Source organism: Seriola dumerili, unplaced genomic scaffold (assembly GCF_002260705.1).
Source record: "Seriola dumerili isolate Sdu_G_001 unplaced genomic scaffold, Sdu_1.0 BDQW01000226.1, whole genome shotgun sequence".
Classification (NCBI taxonomy): domain Eukaryota; kingdom Metazoa; phylum Chordata; class Actinopteri; order Carangiformes; family Carangidae; genus Seriola; species Seriola dumerili.
Genome location: NW_019174481.1, coordinates 1387260 through 1404147, shown reverse-complemented (window position 1 = coordinate 1404147; position 16888 = coordinate 1387260). Strand labels below are relative to the sequence as shown.

The window sequence follows — 16888 nt, the reverse complement described above, 5'->3', positions numbered from 1 at the left end:
GACATCTCGTTTTAAGTGGCAACACATTTTTCTGTGGTTGACTGGGTGAAGGCAAGTCATCTCTTCAGATCTGGCTCACAACCTGAACTGCGTGACTCTTTTCTTTTGTGTTTTCTACTTTTCTTTTTGTTCCACTGTCCAAACAAAGCACAATGACGACTTATACTGGAAATTGAAGTTTCTGAGGGTAATGTTTTCATTAATAGCCCTAATAGATGAGAAGATTGATACCACTCTCTGTATGGCAAATATAAAGCTATATTAGCATAGCACAAAAACTGAAAGGATTTGTACATTTTGGGAAAGTCACTTGTTTTCTTCCTTCCTGAGAGTGAAATGAGATGAATCAAACCACCCTGATGTCTTAATGGTACATATAAAGCTAGAGCCAGCAGGTGGTTAGCTTATATTAGCATAAAGACTGGAAGCAGAACCACAGCGAGACTGGCTGTGTCCAACGTTTAAATCACCCTACCAGCACTTCTGAGGCTCAGTACTTAACACATTATATCTGGTTTGTTTTATCTTTACAGAAAACAAAATGTACAAATGACAAGTTGTGGTTCTTTGTGTTCCACTGGAACTTTGGAGCTATGTCGCTGTGTGCAGCCGCTAAACTCCAACATGTAACTCCTCCTAAAACCACAACTTGTCATTTTTACACTTCGGTTTTGGACAGAATTTGTGAGCGTCAGAGGTAATGTTTGGTGGATTTCTTTTTTAAACTTTGGACAGAGCGAACTGTGTCTCCCTCAGCCCAGTCTTTGTGTGCTATCGTAAGCTAACTGCCCCGCTGGCTCCAGGTTCATATTTAACATACAGACATGAGAGTGAGAAAGCATACAAGGGCATTTCTCAAAATGACGGGCTTTTTCCAAGTAATTTATTGAACATATATCCACCTGAGCGAGTAAATTTCTTTAATCCAACACTTTTTGTGCATATAGTCTGGATACTGTGTCCACCCTGTCCTCTTCTGCTGGCCGCTGAGCAGCTCTACTGGAGCAGTTCAGGAGTAAAGTACCTTTTTCACAGACACCTTAACAACTCTTGACGAACGTGATGAGAGCATTGGTTCAATTTCAACACACATTTTCACAGACGGTTATAACGGCCCACCTTCCTGTCACAAATCTGCCTCTCAAACGTCGGTGCTAACCACCCCACAGGCTGCCAGTGTGGGATGCTCGGTCACCACCGGAGCTGTAACTGTAGTCTTCCAATAACTTTGCTCACCACACACTGAACCCTCACATTTTAAACAGCCTCATGGGCGTATGGAAATGTACGATTAGCCCACAAAAACCAAACTCCTACGCAGTCAAACATTGGAACAGTGAAGGTGACATCGTTGGCTCCGTCGAGGGGGCCACACTCTGGCCTGTACCACCTCGAATACCTGGCCAACAGACTGAGGATGGCTGAGCCCTGCTGCCGTGTGGTCCTCTGGAGGTTATAGAGGTGAAAGCCCTCTTTGTCGCTGAGTGAAGCTCCACTGTCTACGAAATTCACCACCAAAATGGCACCAGGCTCAGAAGATTTCTGGAAGAAGCTGGCTCCACAGGTCGTTACTATTTGCTAAAAGACATCTGCTGTTGGGGGAATGTCCGTGAGAGTGACTCATTAGCCCGCAAAAGCTCAGTTAGTGTCAACCAGCAAATCAACAGACAGGATGTGGAGCTGTTTTCTTTCCAAATAAGCACCATGACTAATCCCTGCCCTAACTGGGACAGTTAAACAACTCTATAACTAAGTCCATTCCTAAGTGCCCTTTTGATTTAAAGCTTAACAGACACTTGTTTAAGATGGATGATCATTTAGAGGGGTCTGGGAAGGCTCACTTAGCTGCTGACAGCTGAAGTTTCCACTCTCCTTTATTGGTCTAAAACCTACAGTAGGATGATATTTTATTTAGCTGTGAAGCACACAAGCGAGTGCTGAGATGGTGAAAATGAGATTTATTTTAATGAGGTTTTTCTGACAGAAGCAAGTCAATCTAAGCACCGATCGCAACCCAGAGATAACAAATAAAGGAACATTTGAGCCATGAGACGTGTGCTCCTCGAGTTTCAGCTGCTTATTAACAGACGTTCAGTCTGTTAAATACATCTATTAGTGACCAAGAATTCAGGTGGTTTTCATTGTTCCCGTGGTTGGCATGAAATGCTTGTTTATTCTAGACTCAAACCTTGAAACCCCTTTACATGATCAAACGAATCTCCTCTGTAAGAAAGTAGAACAGCGTGGAGTCAGCATTAGTCACTGAACTGAAGGATCCACTAATCATCTACAGTATGACTGTTAACTGTTTGTGTTCTGAATATATGATTGCACTTATTGTGATGAATTGTGTGAGTCACAGAGGCCTGTTTAAGGCTTCATGGCCACCCGGGGTGACAGAGCTAAAGGAGCAAGCGACTTGACAACTCAACTGTTTTCACACCATAGTTAAAACAGTGAAAAACAAAAGGGCCCCTTAGTCTAAACCTGCTCGGGAGACATGAGCCAAAGAGCCACAGAGGACAACAACAGAAGGAACCACAGAAATAGTTTATGTCCAGTCCAGCAGAGAAGAAAACAAAAAGACGTTCTGCGGTTTCTATAGCACTAATTCAGGTCTTGTCTTTTAACTACTAACAATAAATTCTACAGAACAGTTTTAAAAACAACAGCACTAAAAGGTGATACAAATAGAGGAAAGTCCTCTCTTTATATAAATTAAGCAATAAAGATCTTTTGGAAAGATATTCAGGACTTTATGTCTCAAGCTAAATCAAACCCAGACCAGTGGGGATAGTCAAATGAAATTAAAGTCCTGCTACAGCCAAACACAAATGTGATTTAAAGTGATTAGTAACATTTTTCCACCAGTTCTGAATTCTGTTGGTAACTCTACCTCCACATTGCGATGATAGAACAGGAAATATAGTGTCTTCGTTTAGCAGTAGTTCACATTTTAGCTGCTGTGATCTAAAGTGGCAGCAGATGTGAGTGATTTTGGAATGGGGCAGGGAGTTCAGTGGTTTAAATAGGATGTGACAGTTTTGTTTTCTTTTTTTAATGATAGCTTTCTCCCTTTTTATTAAAAATATACCCCGATTCGTGCAGCTGGCTTTGTATTGGAGGGAGATTACTGATATCTTTTTTTTTTTTTAAGTATTTCTGGAGTTAGTGGACCAAAAAAATCCCCCTTAAATTAACTTTGGTGAACAGTAAAAAGTTCGAACATTATTAAAAATCATCGTTAATACTACATTCCTAGAGCTTGAAAGGGGGATAAATTATATTCACTCTTTCTTTGTAGCAAATCATTGCAACTCAGCTTCGTGCCAGTGAGATCTCTTTGGTCCTGTTCTTGGCATTGATCAGTCTTGTACATCGACCCTACAGCCATATTTTAAATACATAAGTTCAGGCTCCAGGAAACCCATGCTGCCACCAGTATAGAATCTGTGACTGCACTACATTTTTTAAGGTAAAATGCACCTTGACCCTGTCTCTATGATGTGTGTGTGTTGACACTTTAACGGACTCATATCACACTGCAAATGCACTGGTCTGATGGGCTACTAATTTCTGCTGCACCAGAGACTGGGCTTTGCAGAATTTAAATGATACCATGATGCCACCTAGTGGATGAGTAGTTTTACTACCAAACCACACCATGGTCTTCTCAGGTAAAACAGGAAATACTTGGGATGAGAGTTTTGTCACGGATGAGATGCACCTACACACACACACACATAACTGACAGCCTGTATAAGCAGGCCAATCTCACAAACCCCATGTGGTCTAATTTGAACAGGCAAATGAAACATTTCACAATAGATGCAATAACATGACTAACATGGACTATGAGAGGAAAACACTGTAAAAATAGCATATGCAAAAATAGTCATGTGCATGTGATATGGGTCCAAGCATGAGTTAAAAAATGCAATGCAAAGATAAAGTTTTTGTTGTTTAATATAGATAACTAAAGTTTTATAGCTGTCGACACAACAGCATCATTACAGCTGGCTGACTGAGGTAAACAGTTGCTGGTGCTGTTTCCTATAGTCTACACAGAAAAAAATGAATGAAAAATGAATTTCCCAGCATGTTTGTTAAAACTACACCAGAAGTTCAATAAAGTTTACCGATTCAAATAAAGGGGGCGGGGCTTGGTTGTCACCGGGTGATGACGTCCGTGTAGGAGTTTATGAACGCTATGGCGGCTCATGCTAGCGAGCTTGAAATTGCAAAGAAAAATTTAACTGATGCAATTGGTGATAATGTCAAACAGTAAGTAAAATTGTGTTTGTGTGTATTTTCTTTTCCTGGCGTTGATTTTTGACTTGGTTTCTTAGTTTCTTGGAAGCAATGTCGACATTAACTTGCATGCTAGCACTTGCTAATGTTTGCAGCATCCATTATTATGCGTTTCCGTCGTGAAGTGATACAAAACAAATGTTAGATATGCTTTGAACTTAACGAGAAGTATCTTGTAGTTTTACTTTTGTAGGTTTGTGTGAACACGGCTTGAAGAAATTAACAAGTGTATCTTTAGTTAGCGTGAGGTGAAACGAAAAGAAAAGAAAGATAAACGTAGCTATTAGATGCGAACATACACATAGATAATTCAAACTGTCGATACCTACAGCCAAAATTCTTGAGGAGAAACTGACATGCAGAGGCTACAGTATGTGGACCATAGGTTTGTTGTTGTATGAAATAAATAGTATACATGATGTACTGTATTTGTTGTTTCTCCGTGCAGTTACTGGGCAAACCTGAAGCTATGGTTCAAACAGAAGATCAGTAAGGAGGAGTTTGACGTTGAGGCCCGTCGTCTATTGGCACAGGAGAATGGTCAGTAGCCAGGAAACACATTTAAACATTTATAATGTTTATGTAGAAATATTGATGCTATCTGTAAAAGTGTTACTTACTTTGTGTTTCCCTCTTTCTTCCTCTGCAGTCCATGTTCACAATGATTTTCTCCTGGCCATTCTCACACGCTGCCAGATCATCGTCTCCACGCCAGGTAGGAAGGTTTTAAATAATTTTATGTCTCTGAAACTGCATGTGAGCTTGTCTTTGTGTTTAAGCTATACTATTTCCTGTGATTAAAGAATTTGGATTTTGTCTGAGTGATGTCCACCATGTATAAGCCTTGAATAAACTGGTATTGATAAATGTGGAGGGAGAAACAGTGTTGATGATTCATAGCTCAAGAGCAAGAAATAATTGATTAATACTGAAAATCCTTAATATCTGACTTAAGAGAAGTTATGTTTTAAATGGCGGGTCTTCATTAAGCTGTCTTTTGTGCATCTGGTGTTTGTTCTGTTTTGTCCTCTAGAGGGCACTGGACCATTACAGTGGCAAGGTGGCTCTGCTTCAAAGCCTGGCAAACCAAAAGGGAAGAAGAAATGTTCCTCCAGACAGAAATTTGATGTAAGTAGTCTCAAATCATTAATCTCAAAACACCTTGTTTTCCAAATGATGGCTGGCTGTATTGTTTAGTTTTTTTTGTTTTTTTTAAAGATTGGTGATATCTATCTATAGATGTCTGAACAACTGACTATATCATTTGGATGCTTATATGTCCTGTTTGCATCTTCAGCATCGTTTCCAGCCTCAGAACCCTCTGAGCGCTGCCCAGCCCTTCAGTCCACGAGAGGTGGGAGGTGAAGAGGAGGAGCTGCGTCTCAGCGCCCACACACTCCTGCTGCCCACGCGGGGCCAGCTGGAGGCCCGCATGATGGTGACAGCGTTCGAGCTGGGCCTAGACAACATCACAGACGATGCTGTCAGCACCATGATCTATGCCGTTGAGGTTTGTAGAATCTGTCCACCAAGAGGGTTGTGTGTGTGTTGGTCTGATTTGATGACCAGTAGGTGCTTCTGGGTAAGGACACATACAGTTATGCAGAAGGGTGTGTGGGTCTGTTTATATAAATTAAAAAAAAAAGAAAAGGCATTTATACATTTATACTGAGGGTGCTAACCACACTCACCCTGTGGTCCAGTAATGTGTGGAGGGTCTAGGACTAGTTACCATCCACAGAACTGGATAGTGTCGACCTACTTAGTTTGTACACAATTAGGTAAGTGACCAAATAAATACACAGATCTTCAACAAAGGTAACTGACTGTGTGACCCCACATGACATTTACTCCTGTGGTAGCAAGAATGACTGACTAAATATATTTTAAAAGTTATTACCACAGAAAATTGTCAAGTATCCGCCCTAAAAACTGAAAGCAAGCACCCATGGTTCACTGCTACTGCAGAATTCATGTCTGGTACAGGTTTGTTTACACCTACAAGCTGAAACGTAGTAGCAGTAGTAGTAGTAGTAGTAGACACTTAAGCAGACGACATATTTAAAGAGGTTCTTTGCAAAATTCTCTGCTTCTGTTTTGATGGTGTACTTTAAAATTGAATTAATTATGTCCTCAGGAAGCGAATGAATTTTGCATGCAAATGTCTTAAATTATCCGTGACCGTAATTTAAGTACAACCTCAAACAATGGTAGAGGTTTGGTAGGGATTCATTTTGGAACAGAACTTTTCATTGGCATCCTGTCTTTTAACCTCCATGCAGAGGATTAAATGGATGGGGTGATTTATTTTCTGCACTACTTACTATGTATGACTGACAGCTGTGTTTACTCAGGAGACTGGGCAAAGCTTTACTCACTGCCATGATTTATTTCAGCACCACTTGAAAGATGTCCTGACTGCTGTAATCACCCGGAGGAAGGCGTATCGGTTACGGGATGGTCATTTCCCTTATGCCTTTGGCAGTGATGTCACGCCGCAGCCTTATCTGAAGAACAGCCTTGCTGCTTACCACAGTGTTACTGAATGGTAGGGACAACTGTGTTTGCTCTTACTAGCCAATAAGGAATAAGCATGTCCTATATACGAAAAAGAGTTAACGTTAATATAAGCTACTTAAAAAGTTAATACTTCGTAATTTGTTATTTTGCTTTGTTTTCAGTTAACCATTGTTTCTGTTGCTGTCATTAAAGGACAGTGATATTACTGATCACATTTTTCAACTCAATTATTTTTTTTTACTTTTTCTTTCATGCAGTCCTCCTCCAAGCGCTTCTCTCCCTGCTGGCCCACCACCTCAAGTGTCACCTGATGAGGCTGAGCAACAAGCTGTCCACTTATTGGCTTGTTCAGCTGACAGTCTTCCCGCGCCCCTCTCTCCAATCAGCTTGTTTGATCTCCTGGAGGCTTTACAGGTAAAAAAAAAAATGAAACTCTTCAAATGGATTTATGATATTCCCAAGCATTTGGACAAATTTATTTTTAAAATTATCCAAAACTTGGACATGATTGATAAAAGTGGATGTGATGGAGCCGAAATGATCAGTCAGCTTCTCATCCTTCAGGAATTTCTGCTAAGTGACACAAAATTGATCATTTTTTGGGGTTTTGTACTCTTAGTTTAAGAAAACAAGCTCCTTTAAGAGATGAACATGTTCTTTAGAAACACAATTTTCAAAAAATTTGTAACAATTCAGGATCTAAATGATTTATCGTGAACATTATCAATAGTTGAATCCTCAGTCTTTAAAAGATGACTAAATCAAGAGATCTTATCCTTAAAAACGTAAGCCTTGTATATAGAAGTTATGACATAATACGTCATTATTCATAATCGAAGAGCGTATATTAGATAGTATGTAGAACTCTGAGCCTCAGTAACATTGTTTATAAGTCATGACCTCCTACTTAATACCTGGTCACAAATATTTATGACTATTTATTCATTAGTTGGAGTAAATATTTCAACAATGTAAGTTTGTATTTCTTGTTTGTTGTTCCGTGGTTATGTTGAGTTGTGCTTGGAACCCTGTATTTGCTATTGTGATTTGTTCACATGATTAATTCTGTCATCATTTAACCATCAGATATCTATATGGTCAACATCCTTTATAACACTTATCTGCTGTAGGTTCATCATGGTGTGATGCCCTCCCACACTATGTATGCCCTCAACATGGAGCGCATCCTGTCGCGGCTCTGGCACCCGAGCCACGAAGAACTAGAACAAGACCATGTCCACCGGCAACGCCTCGCTGCTAAAGAAGGCGTGCTTGTCAGCTGAGAACCACTGACACTGGACTGTAAATGAACTGTGGAGATCATCAGGAACCAAACACAGAAATAATCCCCAAATGGAAATGAACGGGTAACGGTGTGTTCAGAAACCCTTGTAAAACCTGGAAAATCACATTAATGTTGCACAGAAACATAAGAGGATGAGTGGAGCAAGATGAAACAAAATAGTTGGACAGTGGACACAGAGCGGGCCGTCGGCTCCAGCCAACAGCCAATAGCTGGCAAATTAGCACTGTGGCGGCTTTATTTTTGTCTGGTCCACCAGCCATTGTGGCAGTCGACCAGCCACCATTTTCGACTTCTATCATATAGTGAGAATCTAATTTTGCGGATATAATACTTGTGTTTAATTTCAGGATATAACAGCAGCTACAAGCTCTGGCCAGGAAATAAGTTTCCAGCCTAGGTTGCACAGTGTCAATGTTTAGGTGTGTGTGGGCAAGAAGTCTGAGTAGAGAGAAACATGGCTGTGTTGCCTGCAGTTCATCTTGTACATATTGTCAGATATGCACCACGTGTTGATAAAAACACCCTGTAAGAAAACACAACAGCCATATCTAATCATGTAGCATTGTGTACATGACCAGGTCACCACATACTGCACGTACCAATTTAAAAAATCCTCGCAGGTGTTTTTAATTAAACTGGCTGATTAGACCTCATGTCAGGCTGAAGTTGGAGGCGACGCTGTGATGATAATTAGCTCTAATTCCATGAACCAATAAGAATGATAAAGATTTTCTTAACAGGTGCAGCAGATGTCAATCAAGCATCCTGAGGAGGTCTAATCCAGGAGTAAGTGAAAACACCTGTGTGGTTTTACTGTGGGGGTGTGGGGTCTTTAAAATCACCCAGGCACAGCTGTCTCCTCCTGCCCCTCATAAACCTACTCAAGTATTCCTACAACTTTCAGTGGTGTCCCTCAGTGTTAGTGTGCACAGATTAAGCTGAATCTTTAATGTCTCAGTGCACTTGAATATTTGTCCGCCATGTTTGTCTAGTTCAGGTTAAAATATGTATAAATTTGTATTTTTTTTTTTTTTTTTTTACACAAAGCTTGTTTGTAATTTATTTTACACACAATAGTTGGTAAAATAAATAAAATGCATCTTTTTTGTACAAAATATATCTAAACCTACATCAAAACATTTTTTCCTCTACCTCAATACTCGCTGCTTTTGCTTCTTACATTTCCTCAAGGAGTGACCGGCTGTAGTAGGAGGACGGTGATTCACACACACAAACACACGTCCAAGTGCTCACTCAGGACCTATTGCCATATTTGGCTGCCAGCTCACTTCCGAGACCTCGCCGTCCAATGGGAGGCCGAGAAGATTCACCAGCCATTACAAGCACCTCTCACTGCACTGGTGACTCAATATCCCGTCCGCCCCAGTTCCTTCAATAACAAACACTTCGCATAAAGACTGTATTCAATTATCTGATCTTATACACCACCCACCCCACCTCACCTCATTGTTCAGCACACACAAACATACTAACGCGTCACGCGTGTCTAACATTTTATTTTCTCATATTTACAGTCGAAGTGCTCAAAGAACAGCGTACAAATATTATTACAAAGTGTTATTTCAGGTCTAACATTAGTTACACCTATATCACAAAGTTGTATGAACACAAGGGTTAAGAAAGTAAGGCAGTTCTTGTCAGTAAACGCTACACACACCTATAAGAGTCCTTGCGTAAAGGTGTGAAACTTTTTTTTTTGTAAGTGTTACTCTGTACATGTAGGCTAGTCGCTGGTGGGATACTCAGTGCTTGACTCAAGTCTATATGCATACATATATACATACATACACTTCACATAGTGGAAGATTTGCAGGGCAAGACCTGGTTCACATTGTGTTTCTGTCCTATTGCAATTTGATCGCCCTCGAGCGCTGACAGTCCTGTCAGGATGGAAGACTGTGTGGGCCATAATCAATTGACAATTAGCTTGTGGCAAGGTATGGACACTTGCCATGTTTCCCTGGTTGACTGAATACAAATTTGATTTTGTAGTTTTGGATGGAAATTAAAAAAAGAAAAGAAAATTGTCAGAAATACGTAACAAAGTCACATCAGAGGTGTAATATGAGCACATGTTCCCTCTGAGCTGTGAGTCTGTGCAATGAGTTTGGTGGCCTTTTCTCCGTTACAGCTCATTATACTGACCAATTACAAGTATCTCGTAAGTCACCATTCGTGTGTGGATATAGCCTGGGAGGATCATTTGGTGGAAAGTTGAAATGAGACCCCCCTGCGAGGCTGAACAGGCCATTTTAAGCTGCATTTGGTCCTCAAGAAATGTCCCCTGGTTCTTTTCCCTTGGCAGTCTAGTAAGCTTGGAGCTGCTGCGTCAAAATGAGCTGGCAGCCGCTGTTAACGTGGTCCATGACCTTTTGCTTGAGCAGAGCCAGCTCGTCCCGGAGGACATTGGCAGAGGAAACCAACTCCGTATTTTGGCTCTTCAGGTTTTTGACCCTGTCTTCCAGCCGGGAGATCCTTTCCAGCTTCCTTTTCCGGCATTTGGACGCGGCCACCCGGTTCCTCATACGCTTCCTCTCCGCTTTGATGCGCTCCTGGCTCTCCATGTCGATAGGGGAGAGCGGCGGGGTCTCGCCGGACATCTCTGGCACCGTCTGCGGCTCCTCTTTGAGCGCGTGTAGCCGCGGGTGCTGAGCCGCCGCCAGCTGGTGGTCCATGTGGTTGTGGGACGGTTGTGGGGCGGCAGGGTAACTTGTAGCAGGGTGCCTCTCGCTGGCAGGTCCAGACGCAGAGCTCACAGCCCGACTGAAATTGCCCAAGTTTGTGTACTCTGGCGGCTCGGTGCGTACCGTGCAGCTGTAGGGAATCCCGCCGCTCTCGGAGGCAGCAGTACCGGATACGCTGTTGGTGGCGCCGGTCTGTGCGTCAGGGTGGACGACCGGTATCTGCTGCTGATAGTGGAGCTCAGCCAGAGCCCTCACAAACCCTTCAGCGAAGCCCTCCTGCTCGTCGGTGATGTTCTTGGGACAGACGAACTGGGTCGGGGTGGGAGTCGTCAGCCCGCTGCACGACTGGATGATTAATCTCTCCAGTTCAGGCGAGGCCAGCTTCAGTAACCCGACATCAGGGGACGTCAGGATGTCCAGGGCCTTGGCGCCCAGCTGGGGTTTGAAGTTCTTCGGGTCGTTTAGGTTCAGGGTCATGGTCTGTTTGAGGGTTTTGGGGTTGAACCCATACACTGCCGTCCCTTCATGCTGAGAGTTTGAGGCATTCACGGCTTCTTCGTAGAACGTCGCTTCCATTTTTCTGGACATAAAGTTTTTATCACCTCGAGGGTGGTCTTTTCTCCTTGGAAAAAAAAAATCCAAAATGACTGTTTACATATGTCCTGTGACTCACTATCTCTCAACTGTCTTTTGATAGAGTCCGCCTATTGTTGAAGTTCAACTCACTTGACAACTTAGTGTCCTGAGAAAACTTTTCTCTTGTGACCCGTGCGATCATCAACAAAAAACGTCGTTCCCCTGCCGCCGAGCCTCAGTGTGTTTACACCTCAAGGGTCCTTTCTGATTTATCCTCCTTCCCAAAAACTAGAAACGGTGCCTGAATAGGGATAATACTTTCTATCACTTCCAACGTGGAGACGAACTTTATCCACCTCTAAGCTGCAGCTCTACTGAAAATAACAATGATGTCATTTCTACGGCTTCTGATTGGCTTGAGATGATTTGGTGGGCGGTGCATGTCTAATGACATGCAGGTTGCTCTGACAACGAGCCATATCCACGCCCCCCCTCGCGATGGCTTATGGGATTAGGTAATGCAGACAGTGGAGCAATGTACTCTGGGATTACGTAGTGTTTTTGAATATTTAGTTACCCGCTCAATTATTAGTTACCCATCCTGAGGTGAGGCTTCTCCAGATGGTCTGTTGAGTTTAGCCTTAGCCACAAGATCCAGAGTTTCACACATTACCATAAAACAGTACATCAAAACAACATGATTACTTCATTATCATATGCAGTGATATGAAATCATCAATGTTTATAGTAAAAAGATGAATGCTGATGGCTGGATTAGAAATGGATGTGGTTACAGGGAAGGTAGAGAGATAGAAACAGGAGGAGATCATACCTGCACCACAAACTATTTTGTTGTATGGAACAACACATTTTAAAAATTTATATCTACAGCTGTGCATGCTTGGAAGTGCCTTTCTGAGTTCCTGCAGTGAAATGAAGTATAGACAACAAAGCTATGTGAAAATAATAATGGACAACAAACATTTAGTATCTACTGCAATAATTCGAACTGATACTGTGAACTGTATATTGAGGACTGTGCTATGGCCTGGTTAAAAAATCACAGTTTACAATATCATAGTGAAGTTTAAAAAAAAAATACTGTTCAAACACCATATAATTAAAGTGAGAAAACGTACAACAACCAATGATAATTAGAGGTTGAATCAAGCCATTTATCTGTGCTCACATAAATAGATAAATAAATAAAAGTTATCCATATATATATTGTCAATAATTAGTTACCCATCCTGAAGTAAGACCTGTTCCAAATGATCTGTTGTAAGATGTTTTTGATCCTGAGCATATTGCTGACACAAGGTCGAGTTTCACAGACCAAACACACGAGCACATTCATAACCTGCGGTGATTGTTTCATCATCAAAATGTGGCGATGTGGTATCATCAGTGTTTACAGAAACATAGTAACAGTTCAAAAGGTAAGTGTTGACAGCTGGTCAAGTAGTTAAAGGCAAGAGGAAGAGGCATTGAGAAAGAGGAAGAGGTGAAAATGACAGGTCAGACCTGCCCCCAGGAGCACATTTGTTTTAAAGAACAACGCACTTTAAAAATGTAGTTCTACAGGTACATGCATGTTTGAGGTTCCTCTTCGATTTCTTTCGCTGAAATGAGGATGTGTGTTATTGGAAGTACAACAAGTGCCAAGAACAGGTGACCTATAGAGACAACAAAGATAAACAAAGATGAGTGAACATGAACATACAGTTATTAGGCCGCGTATGGGAAACGATCGTACAGCATCTACAGTATATATATAAGTCTAACTGTAATACTGAACTGAATTCAATTTTTTATACCACTGATGTCTTACTGACCTAAATTTGATCATAATGAAAATTTCATTTAATTGTTCAAAGTCCATAAAAATCAGTGTGAGAATAGCTACAACAACTCATATGGAAATCTAAGTTTGTCATTCACTCTTCATATTTCTCAGTTTGTAATTTGTAACACAGTAACTCAGATGCACCTGTCTGTTTTTTCATTGTTTATAATTCATAACACACACACTAGTAACCAGTCTGTGCACTTTCATTCATGCATTGCACCACCACTGGACAAACAGTACATACTGTTTCTATGGATAGCCTATATTCATTTTGTTATGTAAACTGATTGTTTTTGGCTTTCAAAAATAAAGTTATATTGTATCTTAATCAACTAATTAGCTCATGGTATAGTTTAAGTACATCATTTTTCACTGGCTGTTATGTGTATTTAGAACATCACACCAGTGAATGCACTGATGCATTAAAAAGAAGTTATCATTACAATAATCACCATTAAGGCAAATTTATCATGATAAATTTTTTTTAGCCCAAACATGATTAAAATTTTAGCCCTAAAACATGATCTTTGCTTCCCCCTGATGCATAAAACATGTTTATTATATTCTGCGCTCACTCTCAAAGGCCTCATAGGTGAATGTGAAGCTGCATTAATGACTGAAGCCTCTGTACAGCTGCAGTCCAGTCTGTCTGGCCTCCCCCATTGTATTATTCAACATGTTCTCCTCAAGCCAACTATAAATAAGTTAACAGCCTCAGACAGCCTGAGAGATCCAGAGCCGGCTGAGGTCAACACTCTTGAGATGACATGTTGTCCTCACAACACAGCCGAGCAACACCCATTTGGAAGTATTTGACACCCTGAAGTAGAAAGCCAGCACTGGAATGCTTTAAAAACTTTTGGGTCTAATACCGCAACAGTAATGAAGGCAAACAAAACCTCAGCCTTCTTTTTCTTCTTTTCTCCTCTCTTCTCACAGAACAGAGCAGCTTCCCATGTAATACGTTATTCTCCCTGTGTGTCTCTCTGTACACCTGTGAAGCCCCACCGACCAGCATTTTCCTATTTAAGTACCGCTGTGCTCCGGTCGTGCTTCCTGTTTCTCTGTCAGCTTTTCCCCTCTGCTGGCCGACGGGGTCGCCTTTAGATAACAGTGCTTTCCTCCTCCCTGCCCGGGCCAGCTGTTTCCACTGCATGTAGTTTTCTAATCAGGAGCTGGTCCTGCCTGCCTCCCAACAGGCCTGCTTTTGTTGTACAGAGGTGGGACAGACCAGGGTCCATGGAAACACTGCCCCCTCTTCATGAGAGCAAAACACAGAGAAAAACTCTATATACATGTGTTGATGTATCAACAGAGCAAAGTTTTGATTACCTTCAGGCGTGGACCAGAGAGAGAGACACACACTCTGTCTGAGACACCCCGAGCAGTGAGAGAGACAGATGAGATTTCAAACACTGTCCGTGCAGTGTTTGTTAAAGACCATCTGTTTCTTCCTGTCCTGCTGCTTGGTTTTTCTCTGTACTCCATCTCTGCTGATCATTCCTGGTCCAAACACGCTGATCACAGCCAGCGCTACTTCCTTTAGACAGCTGTTTATCTCTTCGAAGAAAAGAACACAATAGAGGAAAGTGGCGAGGCGGGCTGCAGAGTAGAAAGTCTGACATGTTAGTTCTTCAGAGTTTTTCATGGCAGATTATTGTCCCCATTTTTTACAACCAAGCCAGTTTCGCAGCCCTAACAGATTATTATCTACTACAGTAAGTTTTAATCTTAGATATTCTGTTCACATATGAATGGTTAGTAATTCATGTACACAGCCTGTGCTCTTGTAGATAATATTTTGTAACAGACCTTTTTCACAGCAGACATTCTGACATGTCATAGAACATAAGCACAGATATGAATAACAATAGTGATGGCTGAACGCCATTTAGGTTTGCCAGCTCCACAGCCCATGCGTTGTGCACGCTGGCTCATTGTCACTGGGACCCTTAAATGGAACAGAGCCATTGTTAATGAAATTAGTTACGAAATGGCTCCAGGTTTTCTGTGTGCCAGTTTGTCATTGTTTGATTAAACAACAGTTTATTGATGAAAACACACTGTAAGAGCACAGGTTTCACTAAACTAATAACAGCTAGATTTTGAGACAGGGCAAAGCCACAAGGCAAAGCCACAAGATAAGTATAATAATACAAAGCCTTTCTTAGTCATGCAAACTCAAAAGTACAAAAAGTTGCAATTAATAAATCTATGTGCACCTAAGAGATGAACCAGATAGACAGAAGTCTGGGGCCCATTTTTCCCTCTCGGCCTTTTTTTTGGCCAATGGCTCTTTTTATCTGGTGATTAATATTTTTTTATGATTGTCATTAAATTGTCATTTATGATTGTCATTGTCAATACTTCTAAATGAAAATTGAGGGTTTTTCTTTTGGAAGTAAGTTTGTAGTGAGGCCCATAGGGTACTTCCATTTCCCACAGTATACTATGGGCTAATGTACAATGCTACAGTATGGATCTGTATTGTTTGTGTTGCAGTGATTTTTCCGTGATTCAACAATCTTTTAAAATCTTGGGCTCTACAAAGAGAGGGAGATATCAAGAAAATAAAACAACATATTCACGGTGCCCGATTGTCTTGCTTGGACTTCATCTGACTCAACACAAAAATGCGACTTTGACCTATTTTGGCCGCTTTCGCGTTCCGTCGCGACAACTGTGTCCGGCTCAAAGTACGTTTTCAGAGAAACTCAAAAGTGATGTTTTGTGCTTTGGAATGAGATTTTGATCTGCCGGTAAGGTCGAACATGTTGTACTATCCGAGTCACAGCAGCCCTCTGCTTTAGATAAAGCCTTGTGTGTGTGTGTGTGTGTGTTTGTAATGTTATTCTGTTTTAGGTGGAACATCTCTGTATCTCTGTTGTAGCTGCACGGGTAGCGCTGCGTTATCATATTCAACTGAGGACGATTTCAGTGTCTGATGATCCATGACCACGGAAAATAAATCTTTATTTAAAGCAAATACACGACGTGCATACGTTAATATCTGTGTTTACTTCTATTTCGTAACACTAACGGTTTAACCTGGTTAATAATGAACTCCCGGGTGTGCTCCTCCTCCTCTACATTCAGCTCGTCTCCTCATGGCAGAGGTCTATTATGTTGGAGTGGACGTGGGCACCGCCAGTGTGAGGGCTGCACTGGTGACCAGAGACGGCCTGCTGAAGAGCACCGCAGAAGAGACCATCAGCATCTGGGAGCCGCAGCCTGAGCACTATGTCCAGTCCTCCACTGAGATCTGGGAGAAATGCTGCACAGTTGTCAAGGTGGGGTGGGGCATTTTACTTTATTTGAATAAGCCCCAATATCCCTACAAAGTGATCTCCACTACCCCAACACAGATGTTTCAAATGTGTTCATTCCAGTCATTTTAATTTAATTTAATTTAAAAGTGAACATTAGTGAGTTGTGTTAGTTAGTAACACATCATAAATCAGGATTGTTTTTTCATACCACTGTGAATGTTTAGGTTGGTTTAGTCAAGTTTGAATTCTTAATGCTACCACTACAAGTGGCAGAACTACACCCTTCAACCATTTATGTCTTACTTTTAACCAATATTTCAACCGTTTATCCATCACTGTTAGCTATTTCAAA

General features: G+C 41.4%; 3 protein-coding genes across 4 annotated transcripts in view; 2 read left to right on the top strand and 1 right to left on the bottom strand.

Annotated features, from left to right (window-relative positions):
- The first annotated feature begins 4190 nt into the window (after window positions 1-4190).
- tada1 (transcriptional adaptor 1) lies at window positions 4191-9157 on the top strand. The gene is made up of 8 exons (XM_022755114.1): window positions 4191-4284; window positions 4760-4851; window positions 4961-5026; window positions 5345-5439; window positions 5609-5821; window positions 6708-6859; window positions 7089-7245; window positions 7962-9157. Exons 1-8 carry the CDS (start codon window positions 4202-4204, stop codon window positions 8112-8114), a joined length of 1011 nt encoding a protein of 336 aa, XP_022610835.1. The 5' UTR covers window positions 4191-4201; the 3' UTR covers window positions 8115-9157.
- A 59-nt stretch (window positions 9158-9216) lies between these two features.
- Window positions 9217-11798, bottom strand: jun (Jun proto-oncogene, AP-1 transcription factor subunit). Its single transcript, XM_022755113.1, has one exon. The coding sequence runs from the start codon at window positions 11428-11430 to the stop codon at window positions 10465-10467; it is 966 nt and encodes a 321-aa protein (XP_022610834.1). The 5' UTR covers window positions 11431-11798; the 3' UTR covers window positions 9217-10464.
- Window positions 11799-15938: 4140 nt separating this feature from the next.
- fggy (FGGY carbohydrate kinase domain containing) overlaps window positions 15939-16888 on the top strand; it is an 18210-nt gene continuing 17260 nt past the window's right edge. The window contains exons 1-2 of one of the 2 annotated variants that reach the window (XM_022755152.1): window positions 15939-15963; window positions 16364-16557. In XM_022755152.1, coding sequence (XP_022610873.1) covers window positions 16375-16557 — 183 coding nt within the window. In that variant the 5' untranslated portion in view covers window positions 15939-15963; window positions 16364-16374. Of the gene's footprint in view, window positions 16027-16363; window positions 16558-16888 lie in introns of both variants that reach the window. The other variant, XM_022755151.1, reaches the window with a different exon arrangement.

Coding starts and splice junctions, on each gene's coding strand:
- jun (XM_022755113.1), bottom strand. CDS start 11,430: ATGTCCAGAAAAATGGAAGCGACGTTCTACGAAGAAGCCGTGAATGCC.
- tada1 (XM_022755114.1), top strand. CDS start 4,202: ATGAACGCTATGGCGGCTCATGCTAGCGAGCTTGAAATTGCAAAGAAA. Junction 6,860..7,088: donor TACCACAGTGTTACTGAATG/GTAGGGACAACT, acceptor TCTTTCATGCAG/TCCTCCTCCAAGCGCTTCTC. Junction 7,246..7,961: donor ATCTCCTGGAGGCTTTACAG/GTAAAAAAAAAA, acceptor TATCTGCTGTAG/GTTCATCATGGTGTGATGCC.